The 21,688-nt window shown below is 38.1% G+C and overlaps 1 protein-coding gene across 1 annotated transcript in view; it reads left to right on the plus strand.

The window, feature by feature from the left end:
• The first annotated feature begins 21,041 nt into the window (after nt 1–21,041).
• Nucleotides 21,042–21,688, plus strand: part of LOC130455604 (serine protease 33-like) — a 2,583-nt gene continuing 1,936 nt past the window's right edge. Inside the window, exons 1-2 of the mRNA XM_056806316.1 lie at nt 21,042–21,147; nt 21,424–21,586. Coding sequence (XP_056662294.1) covers nt 21,042–21,147; nt 21,424–21,586 — 269 coding nt within the window. The remainder of the gene's footprint in view (nt 21,148–21,423; nt 21,587–21,688) is intronic.

Here is a 21,688-nt window from a genome sequence, read left to right on the forward strand (position 1 = left end):
TAAAGCCTCAAAGAAAAATGCTAATTGGACCCAAGGCCAACAAGAATTTCTGGAAGAGTTAGGTGAGAAAAAATTGGAAAAAGAAATAAGATGCAAGAAAATTATGAAAAGATAATTAGCAACTTGGTAAAATAAGCACACACACACACAAAAATACTAAAGAAAATATCATCTAAAAAAAACAGAATTGGTCCAATGGTAAAAGAGGCACAAAAATTCACTGAAGAAAAGAACTTTCTAAAAAACTGAATGTAAAAATCAGATGCAAAAGGTCACTGAAGAAAATATATAATTCCTTTTAAATTAGAATTGGGCAAGTGGAAGTTAATGAATCCAAGAGACTTCAAGAAATAGTAAAAACAAAATCAAAAGAAGAAAAAAAGAAGAAAATGTGAAATATCTCAATGGAAAGACAACAGATCTGGAAAGGAGATTGAAGGGGGGATAATTTAAGAATTACTGGAGTGCATGAAAGTCATTTTTTTAAGCCTACACATTTCATATTAAAAAAAAACTATTAAGGAAAACTGTCTCAATATCTTAGATCCAGAAGTTAGTATAGAAATTGAGAGAATGATCAACTCCTAGGAATATCATAACCAAATGCCAGAGCTTCCAGGTCAAGGAGAAAATATGGCAAGCATCCAGAAATAAAAAAATGTTAATGTTATGGAGTCACAGTAAGGGTCACACAAGATTAGCAGCTTCCATATTAAGATATCAGAGAGCTTGGAATCTGATATTCTGGAGAACAAAGAAGCTAGAATGACAACCAAGAATACTCAGCAAAACTAAGTATAATCCTTTGGGAGAAGAATTGATATTTAATGAAATAGAAAACTACCAAGCATTCCTGAAGAAAAGACTAGAGCTGAATAGAAAATCTGATATTTGAACAAAAGACTCAATAGAAACATAAAAATGTAAACATGAAAAATGAATCACAAGGGACTTAATAGCGATAAACTCTTTACATTCCTGTATAGGAAGATGGTACATGAATTCTAAGGATTTTATCATTATTAGAGCACATAGAGAGCATGAGTGTGCATCAATTATTTTGAGATAATTTTAAAAAAAGTAGGGGTGAGGAGAGTTGTACTGGGAGAAGAGAGAGGTAGAAGAGGGCAAATTTACTCACATAAAACACGAAGGAGTTTGGCAGGATCTTATTTTTGCTGAAAAATTGTGTAAAATTGGACTTACTTGTTCTTTAAATTACACTTATACTTGTTGCAATATTTTTTTTAAATTTGTCAACTCTGGATTTTGGTTGTGATATTCCATGGCACTTTTAGGAGGTTGTCTCTGGTTTAATTTTGTCCTCTGATTCTAATAGGTTTGTGCAGTTTCTTTTTATGAGTTTTAAAAATATAATGTAGAAAATGGGCATTGTTTTTAAATAGCCTGGTAATTCTTTTTTCTGGTTCAGTTGCTTTTGATAGCTCTTATCTTACAGTTTATTTTGCAATTGTTTGACTTAGTCATTGAGTTCTATTTATTCCATCCTTTTTTTTTTAATTGAAAATGAGTCAAGTTTTCAGCTTTCTGTTTTCCTTTTGATTTCTTTCTTTCTGACTTCTCAATCATTCCTAATTTAATTCTTAAAAATTTACACAGCAACAAATTGGGGGAAATTTTAATAACAAAAACCCCTGACAAAGCTCTAATCTCTCAAATTTACAAGTAGTTAAATTAATTCAACAAAAAATCAAGCCATTCTCTGGCTGACAAATGGTCTAGGGATATAAATAGGAATTTTTTTCAGAAAAAAAATCAAAACTATCAATAAGCACGTGAAAAAGTGTTCTAAATATCTCATAGAGAAATGCAAATCAAAACAACCCTGAGGTAGTACCTCACACCCCATAGTTTGGCCAACATGACAGTAAAGGAAAATAATAAATATTGGAGAGGTTGTGACAAAATTGGGACAATAATGCATTGTTGGTGGAGTTGTGAATTGATCCAACCATTTTGGAAGGCAATTTGGAACTATGCCCAAAGGGCTTTAAAAGAATGCATATCCTTTGATCCAGTAATACCACTACTAAGTTAGTGCCCTAAAGAGATAATAATGAAAAATTTTTGTGCAAAAATATTCCTAGGTGAGCTCTGTGGTGGCAAAGCATTGAAAAATGAGGGGATGTCCCTTAATTGGGGAATTACTGAACAAATTGTGGTATATGATGGTGATGGAATACTACTGTGCTGTAAGGAATGATGAACTGGAGGATTTCTATATGAACTGAAAGAACCTCCATCAACTGATGCAGAGTGAAATGAGCAGAACCAGGAGAACATTATACACAGAAAGTGAAACATTGTGGAACAATACAATGTAATGGACTTTGCTATTACAAGACAATCTGAAGGGACTTATGAGAAAGAATGCTATCCCCACTGAGAGAAAGAACTGTGGGAGTAGAAACAGAAGAAATGACATCATTTGTTTATATGGATATATCATTAGGAGTTTTGGTTTTAAAATTTTGCTCTATTGTAAAAATGAATAATATGACATTTGTATAACCCAGTGGAAGTGCTTATTGGATGGGGGGGGGGGAGGAAGAGGGGAGGGAAAGAAAATGAAATATGTAAACATGGAAAAATATATATTTTTAAATTTTACACTTAATTTCTTCCATCACTCCTGTTGCCTATAGAGCCAAGACATTTTTTTCCTCTGAGATTCTTGCATAATTAATGTCAGATTACTTTCTTCTCTGTTTATCTCTTAGACTTCTATTTCCTCATAGTATATCTTCTGTTTACATTTTTATGCTTCTATTGATTTTTGTATCTGAGCATCAAATTTTCCATTTGGCTTTGGACTTTTCCTCAGAAATGTTTGGAAGTCCTCTTTTTTTGTTGAATACCCATTTTTCTCTTGAAAGAGGATGCTTGGTTTTGCTAAGTGATTCTTGGTTGAAGTGCTAGCTCCGTTGACCTCTGGAATATCATATTCTATGCCCTTTGATCACTTAATATAGAAGCTGCTAAATCTTGTGTTACTCTATGGCTCCATGATATTTGAATTTTTTTCCTTTTGGCTGCCTACAATATTTTCCCTTGACCTGGAAGTTCTGGAATTTTATTCCTGGGAGCTATCCTTTTGGGATCTCTTTTAGGAGGGGATTGGCGGATTTATTCTATTTTTATTTTGCCCTATTGTTCTTGAATATAAGGGCAGTTTTGTTTGATAATAGATGGTGTCTAAGCACATTTTTCCCCATGGATTTCAAGTAGTCTAATAATTCTTAGATTATCTCTCTTGGATTTATTTTCAAGGTCAATTGTTTTTCCCATGAGCTATTTCACATTTCCTTCTATTTTTTCATTCTTTTGACTTTGATTGTTTCTTGATGCTCATGGAGCTTCCATTTGCCCAAGTCTAATATTTAAAGCATTATTTTCTTTTTTTTTCTTTGTAGTCTTTTTTAAATAAATATTTTATTTTACTAAATTCATGTAATAATTTTCCATATAAGTTTTCTGGAGTTATATGATCCAAATCGTCTCCCTCTCTTTTTTCCCTCCCCCTACCAAGAGATGATAAGTAATCTGATCTGGGTTATTCATGTATTATCACACAAAATATATTTCCATATTGTTCTCTTTTATAAAAGAGTAATCATGAAACTAAAACCCCAAAATAAAAACCCAAATAAACTAAAGTGAAAAATAGTATGTTTTGATTTGCATTCCAATTACAACAGTTCTTTCTCTGGAGATGAATAGCATTCTTTGTCATAAATCCTTAAGAATTGTCCTAAATCACTGGATTGCTGAAAGTAGCTGTTTTTTATAGTTGATCATTCCATAATATTGCTATTAATGTGTATAGTATACTTCTGGTCCTATTCATTTATTCCATATCAGTTCATGTAAGTCTTTCCAGCTCTTTCTGGAATCAACTTGCTCATCATTTCTTAAAGTACAATAAAAATAGTATTCTATTACCATCATATACCACAATTTGTTCATCCATTTTCCAATTTATAGACATCGCCTTAATTTCCAATTCTTTGCCACAACCAAAAGGGTTGCTAGAAATATTTTTGTACAAGAAGGCCCTTTCCACTTTTTTTGGATCTCTTTGGGATACAGACTTAGTAGTGTTATTGCCAGATCAAAGGTCATGATTTTCTTTAGTGAACTTTTTTACTTTTTCCATTTGGCCAATTTTACTTTTTACAAAGTTATTTTCCAGACTACCTGTCATTTGATCCAGCCATAGAATTGCTGGGTTTGTACCCCAAAGAGATGATAGGGGAAAAGACTTGTACCAAAATATTCATAGCTGCACTCTTTGTGGTGGCAAAAAATTGGAAAACGAGAGGGTATCTCTCAATTGAGGAATGACTGAACAAACTGTAGTATCTGTTGGTGATGGAATACTATTGTGCTAAAAGGAATAATGAACTTGAGGAATTCTATGTGAAATGGAATGACCTCCAAGAATTTATGCACAGTAAAAGAAGCAGAACCAGGAGAACCTTATACTCAGAGATGGATACACTGGACACAATCAAATATAATAGACTTCTCTACTAGCAGCAATGCAATGATCTAGGACAATTCTGAGGGATTTGTGAGAAAGAACACTATCCACATCCAGAGAAAGAACTATGGGAATAGAAATGCAGAAGAAAAACAATTGCTTGATCACATGGTTCAATAGGGATATGATTGTGGAAGTAGACTCTAAACGATCACCCCAGTGCAAATATTAATAATATGGAAATAGGTCTTGATCAATAATACATGTAAAGCCCAGTGGAATTACTTGTTGGCTACAGGAGGGGGGTGGGAGGAGGGGAGGGAAAGAACATGATTCATGTAACTATGGAAAAATATTCTAAGTTAATTAATTAAACTTTTTTTTAAGTTCTTTTCCTCAGTGAATTTTTGTACATTTTTCCCCATCTAGCTAATTCTACCTTTTACCAAGTTCTTCTCTTCACTGAATTTTTGTATATCTTTTCCCATTTGACCAATTCTGCTTTTTAAGAATTTCTCTTCAGTGAATTTCTGTGCCTCTTTTATCATTTGGCCTATTCTGTATTTTAAGATATTCATTTTTTCAGTAATTTTTTGTGCTTCCATTACCAAGCTGTTAACTTTTTTCATGTTTTCTTGTATCACTCTCATTTCTTTTTCCAATTTTTCTTCAATTGCTTGTATTTGATTTTTAAAATCCTCTTTGAGCTCCTCCATTAGTTTTTTTTTGTTGTTGTTTTTTCTGACAATGTGTTTTGGTCTTCTTTGTTGCCAAAATAATTTTCTACATTGAGTTTATTTTTTATTGTTTTTCTTTCCAAGCTTTTTTCTTTTCTTTTAATTAAAAAAAAACTGTTAAAGTTGGGCTCTGTAACTGTGATAAAGGGAGCACTGTTCCAAGATTCAGGTTCTTTGTGCAGCCATCTTCAAAGCTGGCTCTGGGGATCTATCAGCTTTCAGTTCTTCTAAGTTGGTATGACATAAGGAGAGATGTGTTTAATACTCTCCTGGCCTGTGCTCTGGTCTGTGAGTAACTCCAAGCACTCTTTTACCCCTTGGAACTGTGACTAGGATCCCTTGATCCCCTGTGGCTGCAAGGGCTCATGTCTACTGGTGTTCCTCTTCACCCCAAGATCATGCCTCAGAGCTGCTACCTGAATTTACATTTGGGCCATGTGACAAGAGTCTTGCACTCTCCAGAGCCAACAAAGGGACCCTTGTGATCTTCTGAGCAGTTATCTGACACTCCACCCCCCTCCCCCAATCCTTACTGCATATGGATGAGAGCTCCAGAAGCCTTTGCTGATGATTTAGTTCCTCCCAAGGCTGGTTGCTATGATGGGGACTGCCTTGGGTTGCTGCTTTGCATTCCACTTCTCCCCGGTATGATAAATGTTTCATGTCAGATTTTTAAGTTGTTGAAAATTATTTTGCCCTGTATTTTTTTGTGGGTTTTACTGATTCAAAATGCATTTTGAGGTGTTTTATCATAATTTTTTGGAGGATAATTTTGTAGAGATCAGGTGGGTCTGTCATCTTGGCTCCCCTTCTCTCCCCTCACTTAGTAATTTAAAAAATCTTTTATATCTAGCTTTTCTAAAGTTCTGACCAGATCCTTAACTTCTCATTTGTTTATTTTTTTTGTTATATTTGTCTAGATCTTCAAAAGGAACATTGAAGACCTAGTTATAATACTGCTGAAACACTAAAAAAATTGATTAACTTTTCCTTTAGGTCCTTAGCTCCTTAGAGCTCTTGTTTTTGGTTTTGTGAATTAACTGGCAACCACTAAATGGCTTCCGAGTTTTGTGCCTTCAGGGTCTTGGTGTGGAAATTGGAAGTGTGATGATCCCACTTGAGGTATTTGGAATAAAAGATGTTAACTGCCCCCCCCCCCCCCATTGTTGTTGATTGTTGTTAAAGAAGACAAAAATGACGTCACCATGCCAGGGACAGTGTAGAGTCTATTCTGCTGTGGCTGATCAGACCAATACAAACTTGGAAGACTCTACCACAGATCAGGCACAGAAAAAGTTCATATGAATATTGGAGGTGGAAATGTCTCTGAATTTGTGCATCTTATATCTTTTTCTTTTGAGCTACTGCCATTCCTCTTTGTTCATAGAGCACAACATCATCCTAGATGCTACACTATAGGGTGCATATTTTAAGTATCCATCTTTTATTATTTATGATGTACTCAGAGCATACATTTTAAATACTGGTATTATTTCATTGTTTTGTCTGTAACACTTTCCCTGCTTGTCACTTTTAGTCATGTCTTTTTTCATTACTTCCTTATCTGAGATCATGATTGGAACTGTTGCCTGTTGAGTTTACTTGAAGCACAATTGATTTTATTTTTTTATTTTTTAATTTAAAATAAATAAAATTTATTTATTTTATATTATTTCATTTATTTTTTTAAACCCTTAACTTACATCTTGGAATCAATACCAGGAATTGTTTCCAAGGTAGAAGAGCAGTAAGGACTAGGCAGTGACTTGCCCAGGGTCACACAGCTAGGAAATGCCTGAGGCCAAATTTGAACCCAGAACCTCTCATCTTAGCTCTCTATCCACTGAGTCACCTAGCTGCCCCTAAGCCTTTCATTTTTAACTCTATGTAAATCATTCTGTTTTTCTCTTTCAAGCATGTTTCTTGTAAACAACATATTGTTGAATTCTATCTAATCCATCTTGCTACCCTGTTTCCTGGGTGAGTTCACATTTTTATTGATAATGACTAATTAGTATGTATTTCTCTCCATCATAATCCCTTATTTTCTTCTCTTACTTTGCTACAGCTTCCATCCTTATATAGAAGAAAGCAGTTTAGGTGAAAGAGAAGGGATTTGATTAATACTAGCATTCTTTAACTTATGGCAGTGAGGTGGCCTAAAGTCAGAAAGTCCTTATTTCTTTTTTTCTTTTTATTTGGTCATTTCCAGACATTATTCATTGGAAACAAAGATCATTTTATTTTCTTCCCTCCCCACCCTCCCACCACCACTCCCATAGTCCACGCGCAATTCCACTGGGTATCACATGTGTTCTTGGTTCGAACCCATTTCCATGTTGTTGGTGTTTGCATTAGAGTGTTCATTTAGAGTCTCTCCTCAGTCATATCCCCTCCACCCCTGTAGTCAAGCAGTTGCTTTTCCTCAGTGTTTTTACTCCCACAGTTTATCCTCTGCTTGTGGATAGTGTTTTTTAGATCCCTGCAGATTGTTCAGGATCACTGCATTGCCACTAATGGAGAAGTCCATCACCTTCGATTGTGCCACAGTGTATCAGTCTCTGTGTACGATGTTCTCCTGATTCTGCTCCTCTCGCTCTGCATCACTTCCTGGAGGTTGTTCCAGTCTCCGTGGAATTCCTCCACTTTATTATTCCTTTCAGCACAATAGTATTCCATCACCAACAGATACCACAACTTGTTCAGCCATTCCCCAATTGAAGGGCATCCCCTTATTTTCCAATTTTTGGCCACCACAAAGAGTGCAGCTATGAATATTCTTGTACAAGTCTTTTTCCTTATTATCTCTTTGGGGTACAAACCCAGCAGTGCCATGGTGGAATCAAAGGGCAGACAGTCTTTTATCGCCCTTTGGGCATAGTTCCAAATTGCCCTCCAGAATGGTTGGATCAATTCACAACTCCACCAGAAATGAATTAGTGTCCCTACTTTGCCACATCCCCTCCAGCATTCATTACTTTCCATAGCTGTTATGTTAGCCAATCTGCTAGGAGTGAGGTGATACCTCAGAGTTGTTTTGATTTGCATCTCTCTGATTATAAGAGATTTAGAACATTTTTCATGTGCTTATTAATAGTTTTGATTTCTTTGGCTGAGAACTGCCTGTTCATGTTCCTTACCCATTTATCAACTGGAGAATGGCTTGATTTTTTGTACAATTGATTTAGCTCTTTGTAAATTTGGGTAATTAAACCATTGTCAGAGGTTTTTATGAAGATTGTTTCCCAATTTGTTGCTTCCCTTCTGATTTTAGTTATATTGGTTTTGTTTGTACAAAAGTTTTTTAATTTGATGTAGTCAAAATTATTTATTTTACATTTTGTGACTCTTTCTAAGTCTTGCTTGGTTTAAAATCTTTCCCTTCCCAAAGGTCTGACATGTATACTATTCTGTGTTCACCTAATTTACTTATAGTTTCCTTCTTTGTATTCAAGTCATTCACCAACTCTGAATTTATCTTGTTATAGGGTGTGAGATGTTGATCCTAACCTAATCTCTCCCACAATGTCTTCCAATTTTCCCAGCAGTTTTTTTTATCAAATAATGGATTTTTGTCCCAAAAGCTGGGGTCTTTGGGTTTGTCATAAACTGTCTTGCTGAGATCATTTACGCCAAGTCTATTCCACTGATTCTCCTTTCTATCTCTTAGGCAGTACCAAATTGTTTTGATAACCACTGCTTTATAGTATAGTTTGAGATCTGGGACTGCAAGTCCTCCTTCCTTTGCATTTTTTTTTATGATTTCCGTGGATATCTTTGATCTTTTGTTCTTCCAAATGAACTTAGTTATGCTTTTTCTAATTCAGTAAAGAAGTTTTTTGGTAGTTCAATGGGTATGGCACTAAATAAGTAAATTAATTTGGGTAGGATTGTCATTTTTATAGAAAGTCCTTATTTCAAATTCAGCCTTGGACACTGACTAGCTGTGTGACTCTGGGCAAGTCACTTAAACCTGCCTCAGTTTCTTCATCTGTAAAATGAGCTGGAGAAGAAAAGAGAAAACCACTCCAGAGCCTTTGCTAAGAAAATCCAAAAAAGGGGGTCAGGAAGAGTTGGACTTGCTCGACTCAGCAACCGCAATCCTTAGCTGAAATGCTTTGAACCTATTCCATTGTCCTTCCAGTCTTCCTCTTGCTGGGCATTGGATTAGTGGCTCTCACATAGTGACTTCTTTCTTTTTAGTTACCTCTTTACAATCCATATTCCAAAGCTGAAGTTTGGGCTTTTTTGTGACTATTCCCTCCCCACTTCTACTCTCCATCTTAAACACCTCGTCTAGCAGCTTAGGTGGTACAATGTGAGAGAGGACTGGATAAGGAGTCAGGAAGACCTGAGTTCAAATTTGGCCTCAAATACTTACTGTGTGACCTTGTGCAAGTAATTTAACCTCTATCTGCCTCAGTTTCCTCATCTATAAAATAATCATAATAATAGCACCTACCTTGCTGGGTTGTTGTAAAGATAGAATGAGGTAAAAATTATAAAGCACTTCCTACAATGCCTGGCACACAGTAAGCCTTATAGAAATTTGAACTTTTTCTCTCATTTCTTTCCATACTTCTTGTTTCCACCTATTTCCCTGTTGAGTTTAAGGTCGACACTAATTTTTTTTTTTTTAATAACAATTTCCCACATAAATTTTCCAAAGACTTAGGATCCATATTATCTCCTTCCTCTCTTCTCCTCCCCGTCCCAGAGCTGACAAGCAATTCAATCTGGGTCATGCATGTATTATCACACAAAACACATTTCAATATTATTCATTTTTGTAAGGGAATAATCTTATAAAACCAAAACCCCCAAACATAAACCCAAATAAACAACAGAAAAATCACATGCTTTCATCAGCATTCTGACTCTAACAGTTCCTTCTCTGCAGGTAGAGAGCCTTCTTTGTCAGAAGTCCCTCAGAATTGTCCTGGATCATGGTCGGATTTTTTGGAATCTGACATCAGATGAGAGAGAGGGAAAAAAATGTCAGTTGGAGAGCAAAGGATTCTGGGAAGAAAAATGACCTGAGGAAGATCTGGAGAATTCTGGGGGTTTCTGAGTCCTCTACCTGAGAAGACCTGTTTTCACCCGGGAATTTCTCTAAAAGCCACCTGAGAGAATCCTGTTCCTCCATTCAAGCTTCCTAGAGATCTTTCTTCAATCTGATATCTCAACTGAGGAGAAGATACCACAAATCCCAAAGGGGGGTGGGCTGTGGACTCGCGGAAAGGGGAGCCCAGCTCCCATGCCTTCTCCTGCCTTCTTGCACCTATCTCTTTGTAGTTTCTTAGGCCAGTTAGTTCCCTAAAATAATAGTGGGGACGGAGAAGCCTGGAGTCGCTAAATCCTCACTTCCCGGGTGAGGGACCGTGTAGAAAATATTAGGGTAACCAATCCCCGCCTTCCTTCACCCGGTTTCCCTAAGATCCTGAATTAAAACCTTTGTAAAGCAGTCAGATTTTGCCAAGTCTCTTGATATATTTTTGAAAGGATATATGATTCAAGAACAATAGAGTCATCTGAGCCAACCCCCTCTGCTGGGGTTTGCCTCTCTGGGAGAAAAGCTGAGGACCTCCTTGGGTAACGGTGGCAGGGGAAGCCGGTCTTCAATTTCCCTCCCGTCATTTCCTCCGGGAACCCAGTGCTGCAACTGACAAGTGCCTCCCTCAGGGAAGAGAGAGGAAGACAGAAGCTGGCTCCAGGCAAGCTTGGGCTCTCTCTCCTGTCCTGCTCCTGCTCCAGAAACCCTCTCTAGACTCCGCTGATACACTATCACAATCAGGGGGAGAACCCTTGTTTTCACCTCAGGAACCGCCATTTTTACAATCGTCGTATTGCTGTTAGTCTGTCACATTTGATCCTTCCATGATATCCCAGTTACTTACGCCAAGGTCTTTGTGTCTGGGTTCCACTGTCCTTTTCTGGTTCAGAGGATCATCGTAATCATGTTAACGGACTTTTATCTAGAACTGATTATATTCAGGCATTGTGCTAAGTGCTCCACAATCATTATCTCATCTGATCTTCACAATTTTTAACCTTTTGGTGTCAGGGACCCGTTGGGCAGTCTTGGGGAAACCTGTGGATCTCTCTTCAGAATTAATTAATAAATATTAAACAAAAGAAAATACATAGGATTACCAATGAAACTACTGATATTGAAATATAGCTATTATTTCCATTCTTTTTTAAAATTTTTATTTAATTGATTAATTTAGAGCATTTTTCCAGGATTACAAAAATCATGTTCTTTCCCTTCCTTCCCCCCAAGCCCCCTCCCATATGGAACACACAATTCCACTGGGTTTTACATGTGTCTTTGGTCAAGACCTATTTCCATAATATATAATTTTATTTCTTAAACAAGTTCATGGACTTCAGGTTAAGAACTTATGAGGTTTGTATCCACTCTCATCACCTCTAACCCCTTCTTCTATGTTTGTATACATCTCTGTATACCAGACAGCTAGCTAGCTAGCTGGTGTAGTGGATAGAACACTAGATCTGAGTTCAAATCTAGCCTCATACACCTTCTGGTTGTGTGACCTTGAGCAAGTCACTTAACCTTTGCTGCCTCAATTTCCTTATCTATAAAATGGGAATAATAATAATAATACTTTCCCTCTTGCTCCTCATTTCTTCCCTAGTGAATTCTTTTTTGCCTGCACTTGTCTTTCCTTTGGTAAGACGGACAAAACACTACAAAACCATTTTCATCTTATTTAGTGATATCTTTAACTCTTGAAGACATTGGGATCCTGAAGGGACCTTGTTTCTTCTCCATCTATTGAAATGTAATCTCTTCAATATATTTGCTTTTCTAGGGTTCTCTTTACCACTGTGTTTGCATTTCAAAGTTTCTACTCAACTCTAATCTTTTTTATCAGGAAGGCTTTAAAGAGTTCTATTTCATTTAATAGCTACATTTTTAAATTTATTTATTTTAAACCCTTACCTTCCTCTTGGAATCAATACTGTATATTGGTTCCAAGGAAGAAGAGTGCTAAGGGCTAGGCAATGGGGTTAAGTGACTTGCCCAGGGTCACACAGCTGTGAAGTGTCTAAGGCCACATTTGAACCCAGGACCTCTCATCTCTAGGCCTGGTTCTCAATCCACTGAGCTATCTAGCTGCCCCTAATATCTACATTTTAAATGTAGTATTATTCCAAGCCCTGCAAGCTAAGTTATCCTTATTTATATGTCTTTATCTGATTTTAGTAGATCTGGATAATTTTTCATGATTTCTTCAAATATTATTTTTGTGGTCATACCTTTCAGGGAATTAAATGATTCTTAAACCATCTCCTTACTAAGTCCATAAAGTCACTAAACTCACCCAGCAATAACACTACTAGGCCTATTCCTTAAAAAGATAAAAGTTAAGAAAGGTAGTTCTTTTCACTTTTGTTTTTGTTTTTGAAAAGCATAACAGGATATTTATTATTTTTAAAAGAATGAGCAGCATGAGTACATATGATTAAATGTTGAAATATTACACAAAAATAAAGAATAATGAGCATTTATCCTAGGCATTCATTAATTTTATCCATAGCATCTTAGAAATGTGGCATATAATGTGTAACTATTACTGAAAATACTACCAGTGGGAAAAAGAAGAAACCTAATTATATTGATAAGTTTAAGTGGATTACAAATGCTGTGTTTAAAAAGTGGTTCTTTTTGTAGTAGAAAAGAATTGGAAACTATAGGAGTATCCATTATTTAGGGTATGACTGAACAAATTATGAGATATTAATGCAAAGAAATATTATTGCCATATAGGAAATGACAAAAGAGATAGTTTTGGAGAAACCTAGGAGACTTATCTGAATTGATGCAAAGTTAAGTGAGCAGAACCAGGAGAAAAATCTTATGCAATGACAGCAATATTTAAAAGAATAATAGCTTTAAAAGTCTTTAGAACTCTGCTCAATGCAGTTATCAACCATGACTTCAGAGGACTGATGATGAAGTATGCTACCCAGTTCCTAATAGAGCAGGGATAAACTCAAGATATAGATCTGGAAATGGTCAATATTGGATTTTGTCTTGTTTGGCTATGCATATTTGTTACAAGGCTTTTTTTTTTTTCTGTCCTTCACTTGATGGGGGAGAAAAGAGAACTAGAAATCCAAGAAATAGCCCCCCCACACACACACAAAGAAAAGAAAATGGGATAAAAACCGGAAGGAGTCATAGATAAACAGAATAGTTACAATAGTTTGACAGTTACATGTTGAACTTATTATATACTTTTTAAAAAATTAAGCACTTCATAACAGACATCCTCTTTCATGTGCAATTCTCCCCCTTTGTTCTTCGATGTGCCCATTTTATTTGGTATTTGTGAAGTTCAGAATTCAAAAAATCAAATAGAATTTTAAAAGTTTACTCTACCTGTTCTCAGAGCCAATAGTTTTTTTTTTCTTTTTTTTAAACCCTTACCTTCTGTCTTGGAGTCAATACTGTGTATTGGCTCCAAGGCAGAAGAGTGGTAAGGGCTAGGCAATGGGGGTCAAGTGACTTGCCCAGGGTCACACAGCTAGGAAGTGGCTGAGGCCAGATTTGAACCTAGGACCTCCCGTCTCTAGGTCTGGCTCTCAATCCACTGAGCTACCCAGCTGCCCCCAGAGCCAATAGTTTTTAACAGACTATACCTTCTTTCTTTCTGTCTTTTTTTTAAGTCTCTTGATTTTGTTTTAATAGTCCTCTTTGTGTCATGTAGTTATTTGCTCCTTCCTAACTTCCAGGATGTTTGTTACTTGAAGAAAGTTTCCTGTCCTCTTTTATGCTATGTATTGTTCTTCCACTTTCTCCCCTTCCACAGCTCTTCTTTAGATTCTTATTTCATTTAAAAATCTCTGGCTTCAGGTTTTTTTTTTCTGTTTGTTTGTTTTTTTGGATACTCTTGCCCAATCAATCCATTGTTTTTAAGGTTCATCTCTTTTCATAGCAATTCTATATTTTCCTTTTGGGCTTCTCATGATCCAGACAATTCCTTTCTAGTGTTCAGTGTCTTCTTCTGTTTACTCATATCTCCAGCCTTAGTTCCTGAGCTTTTGTGGCAGTGCCAGGTTCTACTCTCTCCCATATTCTTGGATGAGGTAGTCAGGTCATGGCCTCTCTTTCTTTCCAAAGGGTCCTGCTTTTGGTTTCCCTTCCCTTGTATGCCTGGGCTCAGAGTACTGGCAGATGTCAGTATTTCCAGCCGAGGCTCTGCACTTGGCTGTCAGATCTCTGCTATAATTGTCCCAGCACCCCCTCCCTCTTCTCCCTAGACTTTGCTGATTTGGCAGCTACTGTGATCTTTCTTTCCTCCTAGTGCCAAGGTTTTGCAGTGCTTCTGGACTCTGTGACCTAGGGGTGGACCCTGTGACTTAGGAACCTATTTCCCCATGTTCTGTCTTCTGACTATTCTGGGCTGAATGAAGGAACTCACTCATATTTCTCTTTGTATTTCTTGATCCTTTTTGATCTGGTGACTTTATTACATCACTTCTGGAATAAATAGGAAAGCTAGGCCCCATTGTGTCTTTTCACCTTGACTGGAAATTCTGATCCCTTTTAATACCTTTACCTTATTGCTGTTATTATACAAATTATTCTTCTGCTTACTTCCCTCTACATCAGTTCACACAATTCCTGATGGGTTGGATGTCAAAAAGCAGAGATGGATAGGAGGACAAGGGAACAATATCATAAAGAAAGGAAATGTCACATTTGGGCCATAAGGAGAAGGTTTGTTCAGTTTGCTTGGTGTTTAGGGCATATGAAGAAGAGTGGTGGAAGGTGATTCAGTGAATCTCTTTGCCCCCTTAGTTTCCTCATCTGTAAAACAAGGGAGTAGGACTGAATAATATTTTTAAGCATTCTCTTCCTCACCCCAACTCTAACCCAAATGTGAACTCCTTGAAATCAGAAATTATTTCATCCCCCTAACCTCTTCTTCTGAGGTGGGGGGAGGGTGCAGAGAAGTGGCAGATTGAGGGATCAGAGGTGCTGATCAAAGGATTTTGCCTTTGGTCTTCCCATTATTTTGCCTTATGTGATCTCACAAGGTATGTCATCAATTCCATATGGGTCACACCCAAGGGTTCCACCTACGCAACCTGAAAAATTGATGCACCAGTTACAGTCCAACCATACATCCTGTCTCTAAGCTCCTAGCTTTGCCTATCCAGATGAGGCAGTTCTTTCAAAACTGAGAAGTTCTGAAACTTGTAGTTCTTCTCTCCCTCCTCCTACTTTTTCCAAAGGAAATTTAACAAAAGGGTAAGTCAAGGCAGGCTTCTCCAAGCTGTTATGTCTTATTAATGCGGGCACTACCCTAAAATAAAGCAGATCTCTTGGTCATGTAGGGATTAAAATTAATTATTTGACTATAATATATGAAAATTACAAGTAATAATGGTGGTCGTGAATTCAAAGTATTATTGCTCAAAGTCGAAGTAATTTGTTCTGTTGATCAAAATTTGGGTCAATTATTATAGCTTTTATTTACAAAAGAGGTGGAAAGAGGGAAAGTAAAGAAATACAAAAGGGTAGAGAAGACATTAGCCTATCTAACTAAATATTGCTCCAGTGCTCTACTCAGCCAGTTAACCTCCAATCAGAATTAAATTCTCTCCAGCGGTCAATAAAGGAAAGCCAGCTATTCACTCACCCAAGTTCCCTCCAAGAGATAGGTCAAGATGATGATTTGAACTGAATGTAAGGCGATGATCTGTGGAGGACAATTCCTCAAGTTGACCCATGTCTGAAGTCAACCTTCTTCTGAAGCTGATCTCAAGCCAACTCTCCCCAGAAGACAATCTCCAGGAAACAGTCCCAGGAGACTATCTCCACAAGATTGCCTCAAGCTGAAGAATTCATAGCTTTTATGGTGACTTCCTATGGTCCCTTCCCCTCTTCAGAGCAGCCAATCACAACTTCCAAATTGTCTAGCACTACCCAGGGGGGCAGTGTTAGTGGGAATCACTTCTCACCTTCTGGAGAGGTGAAGACTCATTAAAAGGGTTCATAGATTCCTGACTGATTGAGTTTCTGAGGGTGTGAATTCTCTAAGTGGCTTGTGAGTTCCTCCACCTAGTGCTAAGTAGGGTGTTCAAGCTTTTGTTGATTCAATTCAAAAGTAGACAAAGGAGAACTAATTCTGTCTTCACAATCTAGTGAGGTATTAAGTAGGGGTATTTAAGTTATTGTTAACCAAAGTGTTAACTACAACTAGGCAAAGAGAATAAAGGATTCCCTTTTCACAAATGTAAACTCAGAATAGACAAAGAGAACCAAGAATTTCCTTTTACAGCAACTGGAATAGCCAAAAGACCCTAAATTCGGGGTATGAAACATTTTTACAAACATAGAACAAAGAAAAGAACAAAAAACGCATCATTGGTTATGAGATTGGTAATATCACCAAGTTAGAGAATTATGATTGGTTGGATTAAGGAAGGGGCATTAAGTACAGAAGGATATCAGACCTACCTTTCTCTGTCTCTAAGGAATGTTTCTATGAATTTATGGGTTCTAGTTGCATCTTGAGGTCATAGATAGCATACAAGAGCCACAAACTTGAAGGTGCCTGGGCATAGGATAAAGCCACCTCAAAATATACAAATATAGGGGATTAGGATAGGTCAACATGGTTTGGTTCTCAGGATGGCACACAGGTACCATTCAGCTTCTCAGAGATTGAAGTTATGTGAAATAACAAACTTCCCTATATGCAGGTGTAACTGAGATAACAAATTCCCACAAGAAGTTCTCTTTAATTAGCAGTATTAATAGGAGGGTAATTAGTGAAGTGGTTAGAGAAGGAGTCTGCACTTTTGAACTTATAAACTGCTTTGCTTAGAGACCAAAGAGAAGGATCAAGTTTGGTATATGGAATACAGAATCACTTATGTAGTGGAATAAAATGTAAAATACCAGAGAGAATAACAGAATTGAATATACAATATCAAGCCAATATCTACTTCTTTCACACTTATTCTATGCCTCCCATCTATCTCCTTTGTCTTCTTCTTCCCAAAGGATTGCCACAGAATATTCCACTTCGGAAAATTTTAGGTTTTCTATCTCTGACCTCAAAGTTCTGAATTTGGAAGAGGGGATGTGACATGGTTATAGGGAATGTCTCATAACTGATCTTGGGTAGCAGTATATTCACACTCTTGAGTCCTTGGTACTTAAGCTAGATCAGATTTGGGATAACCAAGGAAACACAGAATCGTTGTGACTCACAGTTATGAAGTATCTGTTATGTGTGAAACAATGTGAAAAGCTCACAGGCAGATCATTTTTCTTTTAACCTTTACTTTCTCCTTTAGAATTAATACTAAATATTAGTTCCAAGGCAAAAAAGCAGTAAGGGCTTAGGTGGTTGGAGTTAAGTGACTTGCTCAAGGTCACAGAACTATAGTGGTAGTCTCTCAGTGACCGAGAATGACAATATTAGTTCCAAGACAAAAAAGCAGTAAGGGCTTAGGTGGTTGGAGTTAAGTGACTTGCTCAAGGTCACAGAACTATAAAGTATCCGAAGCCACATTTGAACCCAGGATCTCATATCTTCAGGTTTGGCTCTCAATCCACTGAGCCACCTAATTGCCTCTTTAGGGGAGATTTTAAGCTTAGAGAAGACCCAGCCCTCATGGAGGTCTGGCGCCAGAGAGGAGCGTAATGGTTGGCTCTGGGATCAGAGTCCAGAGGAAGATATTATGGAAAAAGGAGCTCTCAGAAATCTGAGAGTCCCTTTTGTTGTTATTCATCCTTTGTTTTCTGAGAGGAACAATGACATCACAGGGTGATGTCTTGATTTGAGACTGAATCAGATGTAAGAGGCAGAGATGCACAAAGTCATCAGCTTCCCTCTCTCTTCCAGAAGCATCCTTCGAAGTCCAGTGGAAAGACAAAAGTCAGTATGACCGGTGATGGCCCAGGATGTGGCGGATGACTTTGGTGTCTTCAGTGTCTGCCTGAGCTCTAAGTGCTCCCCAATGCCCACTTCAACCTCCTTCATGACCATTGGTACAGATTGTTCTCATAGACCCATTTGATGAGGGGAAGTCTTCACTTGCACTCATCTTCAGAGAAAAACTGATGGAGTCTGAATGCAGATCAAAGAACACTTTTTAAAATTTTATTTTTCTTGAGATATTTTTTTTGGTCTGTGTTTTCTTTCAGAACATTATTAATATGGAAATAAGTCTTGCATGACTGCACATATATAACCTAAACCAAATTGCTTGCAAGGATGGGATAGAGTAAAGAGAGGGAGAGAATTTTTAACTCAAACCAAAGGTTAAAATTATTTTTATAAACAACTGGAAACTGATTAACTATTTTTAAAGATAATGCCTGTTGATTGATTGCGGAGGGTGGGGGAAAGAAGTCTTTACTGAGACCTTGTTATGTGTATGTCACTGTCCTGGGCAGGGCAGGTGAGAAAAAGATGTGTGAGACACAGTCTCTGCCTTCAAAGACCCCAGGCAGGCTGTCAGATAATAGCTGTGAAAAGGCAACTGAAAAATAGGAGGGATTATGTGATGAGTATAATGAGTCAGAGGGATAGTAAACTATATGGGATTTAGGGCTGCTGGGTGGGAACTAGATGCTATGGGGAAGACAATCTCAAGGGAGAGGTCCTTGATCAGTTACGTGGTTACTCACTGGGGTGTAGGTTCTTGGGCAGTAATTCCCCCAAAATGCTGACCTGACTTCTCAGGGCTCAAGTGAAGAACCCCAAAGGAAGACCTTTGGGATTCCAGCACCAGAATTTACTCTCCTAGGGAGAAAATCAGTGTCCAAGATGGATTAGTGATAATTGGATGCATGGTTGGGAAGAAGAGGTAGCTGGATGACAGCCTAGGGGGTTACTGGGAGAGAACCCCAACACTTCAGCAAACTGAGTGGGGAGGGAGTAAGGAGCCAGGAACCAGCGAGGATGGCCACTGGATTCTGGGGTGTAACTTGGTTTTGGGAGAGAGGAAAAGAATGACAAGATCACAGATGGGCAGCTAAGACTCATCTTCCTGAGTTCAAATCAAGTGACACTAGCTATTTGACGTTGGGTAAGTCACTTAAATCTGTTTGCCTCAGTTTGCTCATATGTAAAATGATCCGGAGAAGAAAAATGGCAAACCACTCCAGTATCTTTGCCAAGAAAACTCTCAATGGGTCAAGAATTAAGACATGACTGAACAATAAGGCTCATTAGAGCTGAAAAGGACATTGGAGATCATCTAGTCCAACAACTCTCACTTCAAACATGAGGAAACTGAGGCCCAGAGAAGAAGCCTCTGATGTTCACTATCCACTCAATCTCTCTGAGCCTTAATTTCCTCATTTGTTGTAGAGTTGGCCTCTGAAGTCTTCCAACTGTAGCTCTAAGCTACATGCATTGATTTTAGGAAAAATAGATTGGGGGCATCAAGGCAGAGACTTAGGAAAATAGTGTTTGGATTCTGCATGAAGCCTAGGGGCCAAATGTGAGGATCATACAAAACTCACTATTTTCCCCCCTTCCACAAATGTCCAGCACAACCAGGAAATCATGTTATATCTTTAGAGGAATGTGTCGTTAGGGAGAGGCAAATACTGATTCAATAGTAATGGGAGAATTTCCTCTTCCTGCTTTAAAAGATTAAATCACAAGTCACCCCACCCTGTATGATCTTCCTTCCCCAAATCCAAACCCATTGTCTCCCCAAGAGAACTGCCTTCCCCTCCCAGGTTCCAGTTGCCAAGGGTTTTTAACTCTCCATACTTCCTTTCCCTTGCTGATCTGGCATTTGACTAATTCCCCTTCTGACCTCTGACCCTTACTTGGCTGATGTTCACTTTTGAAATTACTGGCCCCAGATACCAAAAATATTTCCTCAAAAGATTGAGTGTCTGGTGGCTGTTATGGTCTGGGTGCCGGTTACAAAGATTGAAAAATCAGCAGGAAAAATAAAGAAAAGAAAAAAAGAAAAATCAGCAGGCATTGACTTTTTAAAAAATTAAATAATTTGTTGGGTTGAAACATTATTTTTCTTTAAGTTAGTGCCTTTTGATTTGTCAATTTATGGAATTAACTTTTCCAAGACCCAAACTCCCTAAACCTCACCTAACTCCCCTCAAATCTAGCTCCTTCCCAAAGTCCAGGTATGGGGGCTCCCAAGTCCTAAATCTCTCCACTCATCCCAGGCTATCACATTCCCTTCCCTTTCCAAAATCTTTGTTTCTCTTTCCAGTCCCCAGTGAAAAGGTCCCTGGAAGTGACCAGGAATCAGTGGAGCATCTTACAGGTACAAAGGTACTCTTGGCCCCAGAGAATGATGGTGGTAAAGTGATAAGTGGAAAAAGGGAAAAAGACCAGAAGGTGGGGCCTTGTTAAGGTGTGCCCATAGGGAGGGCCCAAATTAGGCTACATCTTAAGAGCCCTGATCTTAGCAAGCTAGTCTTAGAGAATAACAAAGAATGAAGGATCAGTGGAGAGCATCTCTGGGAGTAGTCCTGGGTGAGTGTTCATAGCTCCATCTCCTTTATTTAGCACCAGAAGCCCTTTCTCTTCAGAGCCAGTCCTTTCTCCCTCCCTCTTTGGAACCCTTGCTGTTCTCCTATTTCCCCCTCCTACCAGTTTCTCCAATCTTGAATATTATCTCCTTGGAGGCTATGTCTTTCCCAGGTCCAGTAGTCAGAATTGTAGTTAATGGTTTCAGCTCCCACCAAAAGGGTGAACAATCGAGTGGGAGGGAGAATGTGGGGAAGAGATGAGTTTCATGATATTTTCTCCTTCACAGGGACAATGAGCCTTTTAGTGACTGCTTCCCCTCATCTGGGTACTAGAACTCACAATGGCTCTTCTATTCCTACAGTCATCAAAGGAGAACAGAAGTCCCCCTGGAATTTAGGTAAAGCGGTGTGCCTAGATTTGGGGAAGGAATCTATGGATAAGAGGAAAAAATAGAGAGCAGGACGATTTGGATTTTTAGAAGAGAGTCTTTGGGTTAATAGGACAGAATTTTGCTGAAAGAGAAGAGGGGAAAGGGGGTCATTTAGATTCTGGAGGGGTGCTATCAAGCATGGGCAAGAATATATTTAGATTCTGTATGTATTTGGTGCTGAATGTTGAAACATCTGAGAACTGTCATAACTCCTCTCCACTACTTTCCTCCATACTCTTCTAGTCTGTGGCCGACCTCCTCTTTCTCTCCGGGTGATTGGGGGTGAAAATGCCAGGGAGGGCAAATGGCCCTGGCATGCCAGCCTCAGACGATTTAAACAGCACATCTGTGGTGCCACTCTAATCTCTCATAGCTGGCTACTCACTGCAGCCCATTGTATTCCCAGGTAAGTCCCAAAATTAGCTGTCCTGTGAAGATAAAGACAGAGAGAGATGGAGATGGGGAAGGAAAATTAAGGAAGAGGATCAGATGAAATTGGGGATTACAA

Source organism: Monodelphis domestica, chromosome 7, assembly GCF_027887165.1.
Source record: "Monodelphis domestica isolate mMonDom1 chromosome 7, mMonDom1.pri, whole genome shotgun sequence".
Lineage (NCBI taxonomy): Eukaryota > Metazoa > Chordata > Mammalia > Didelphimorphia > Didelphidae > Monodelphis > Monodelphis domestica.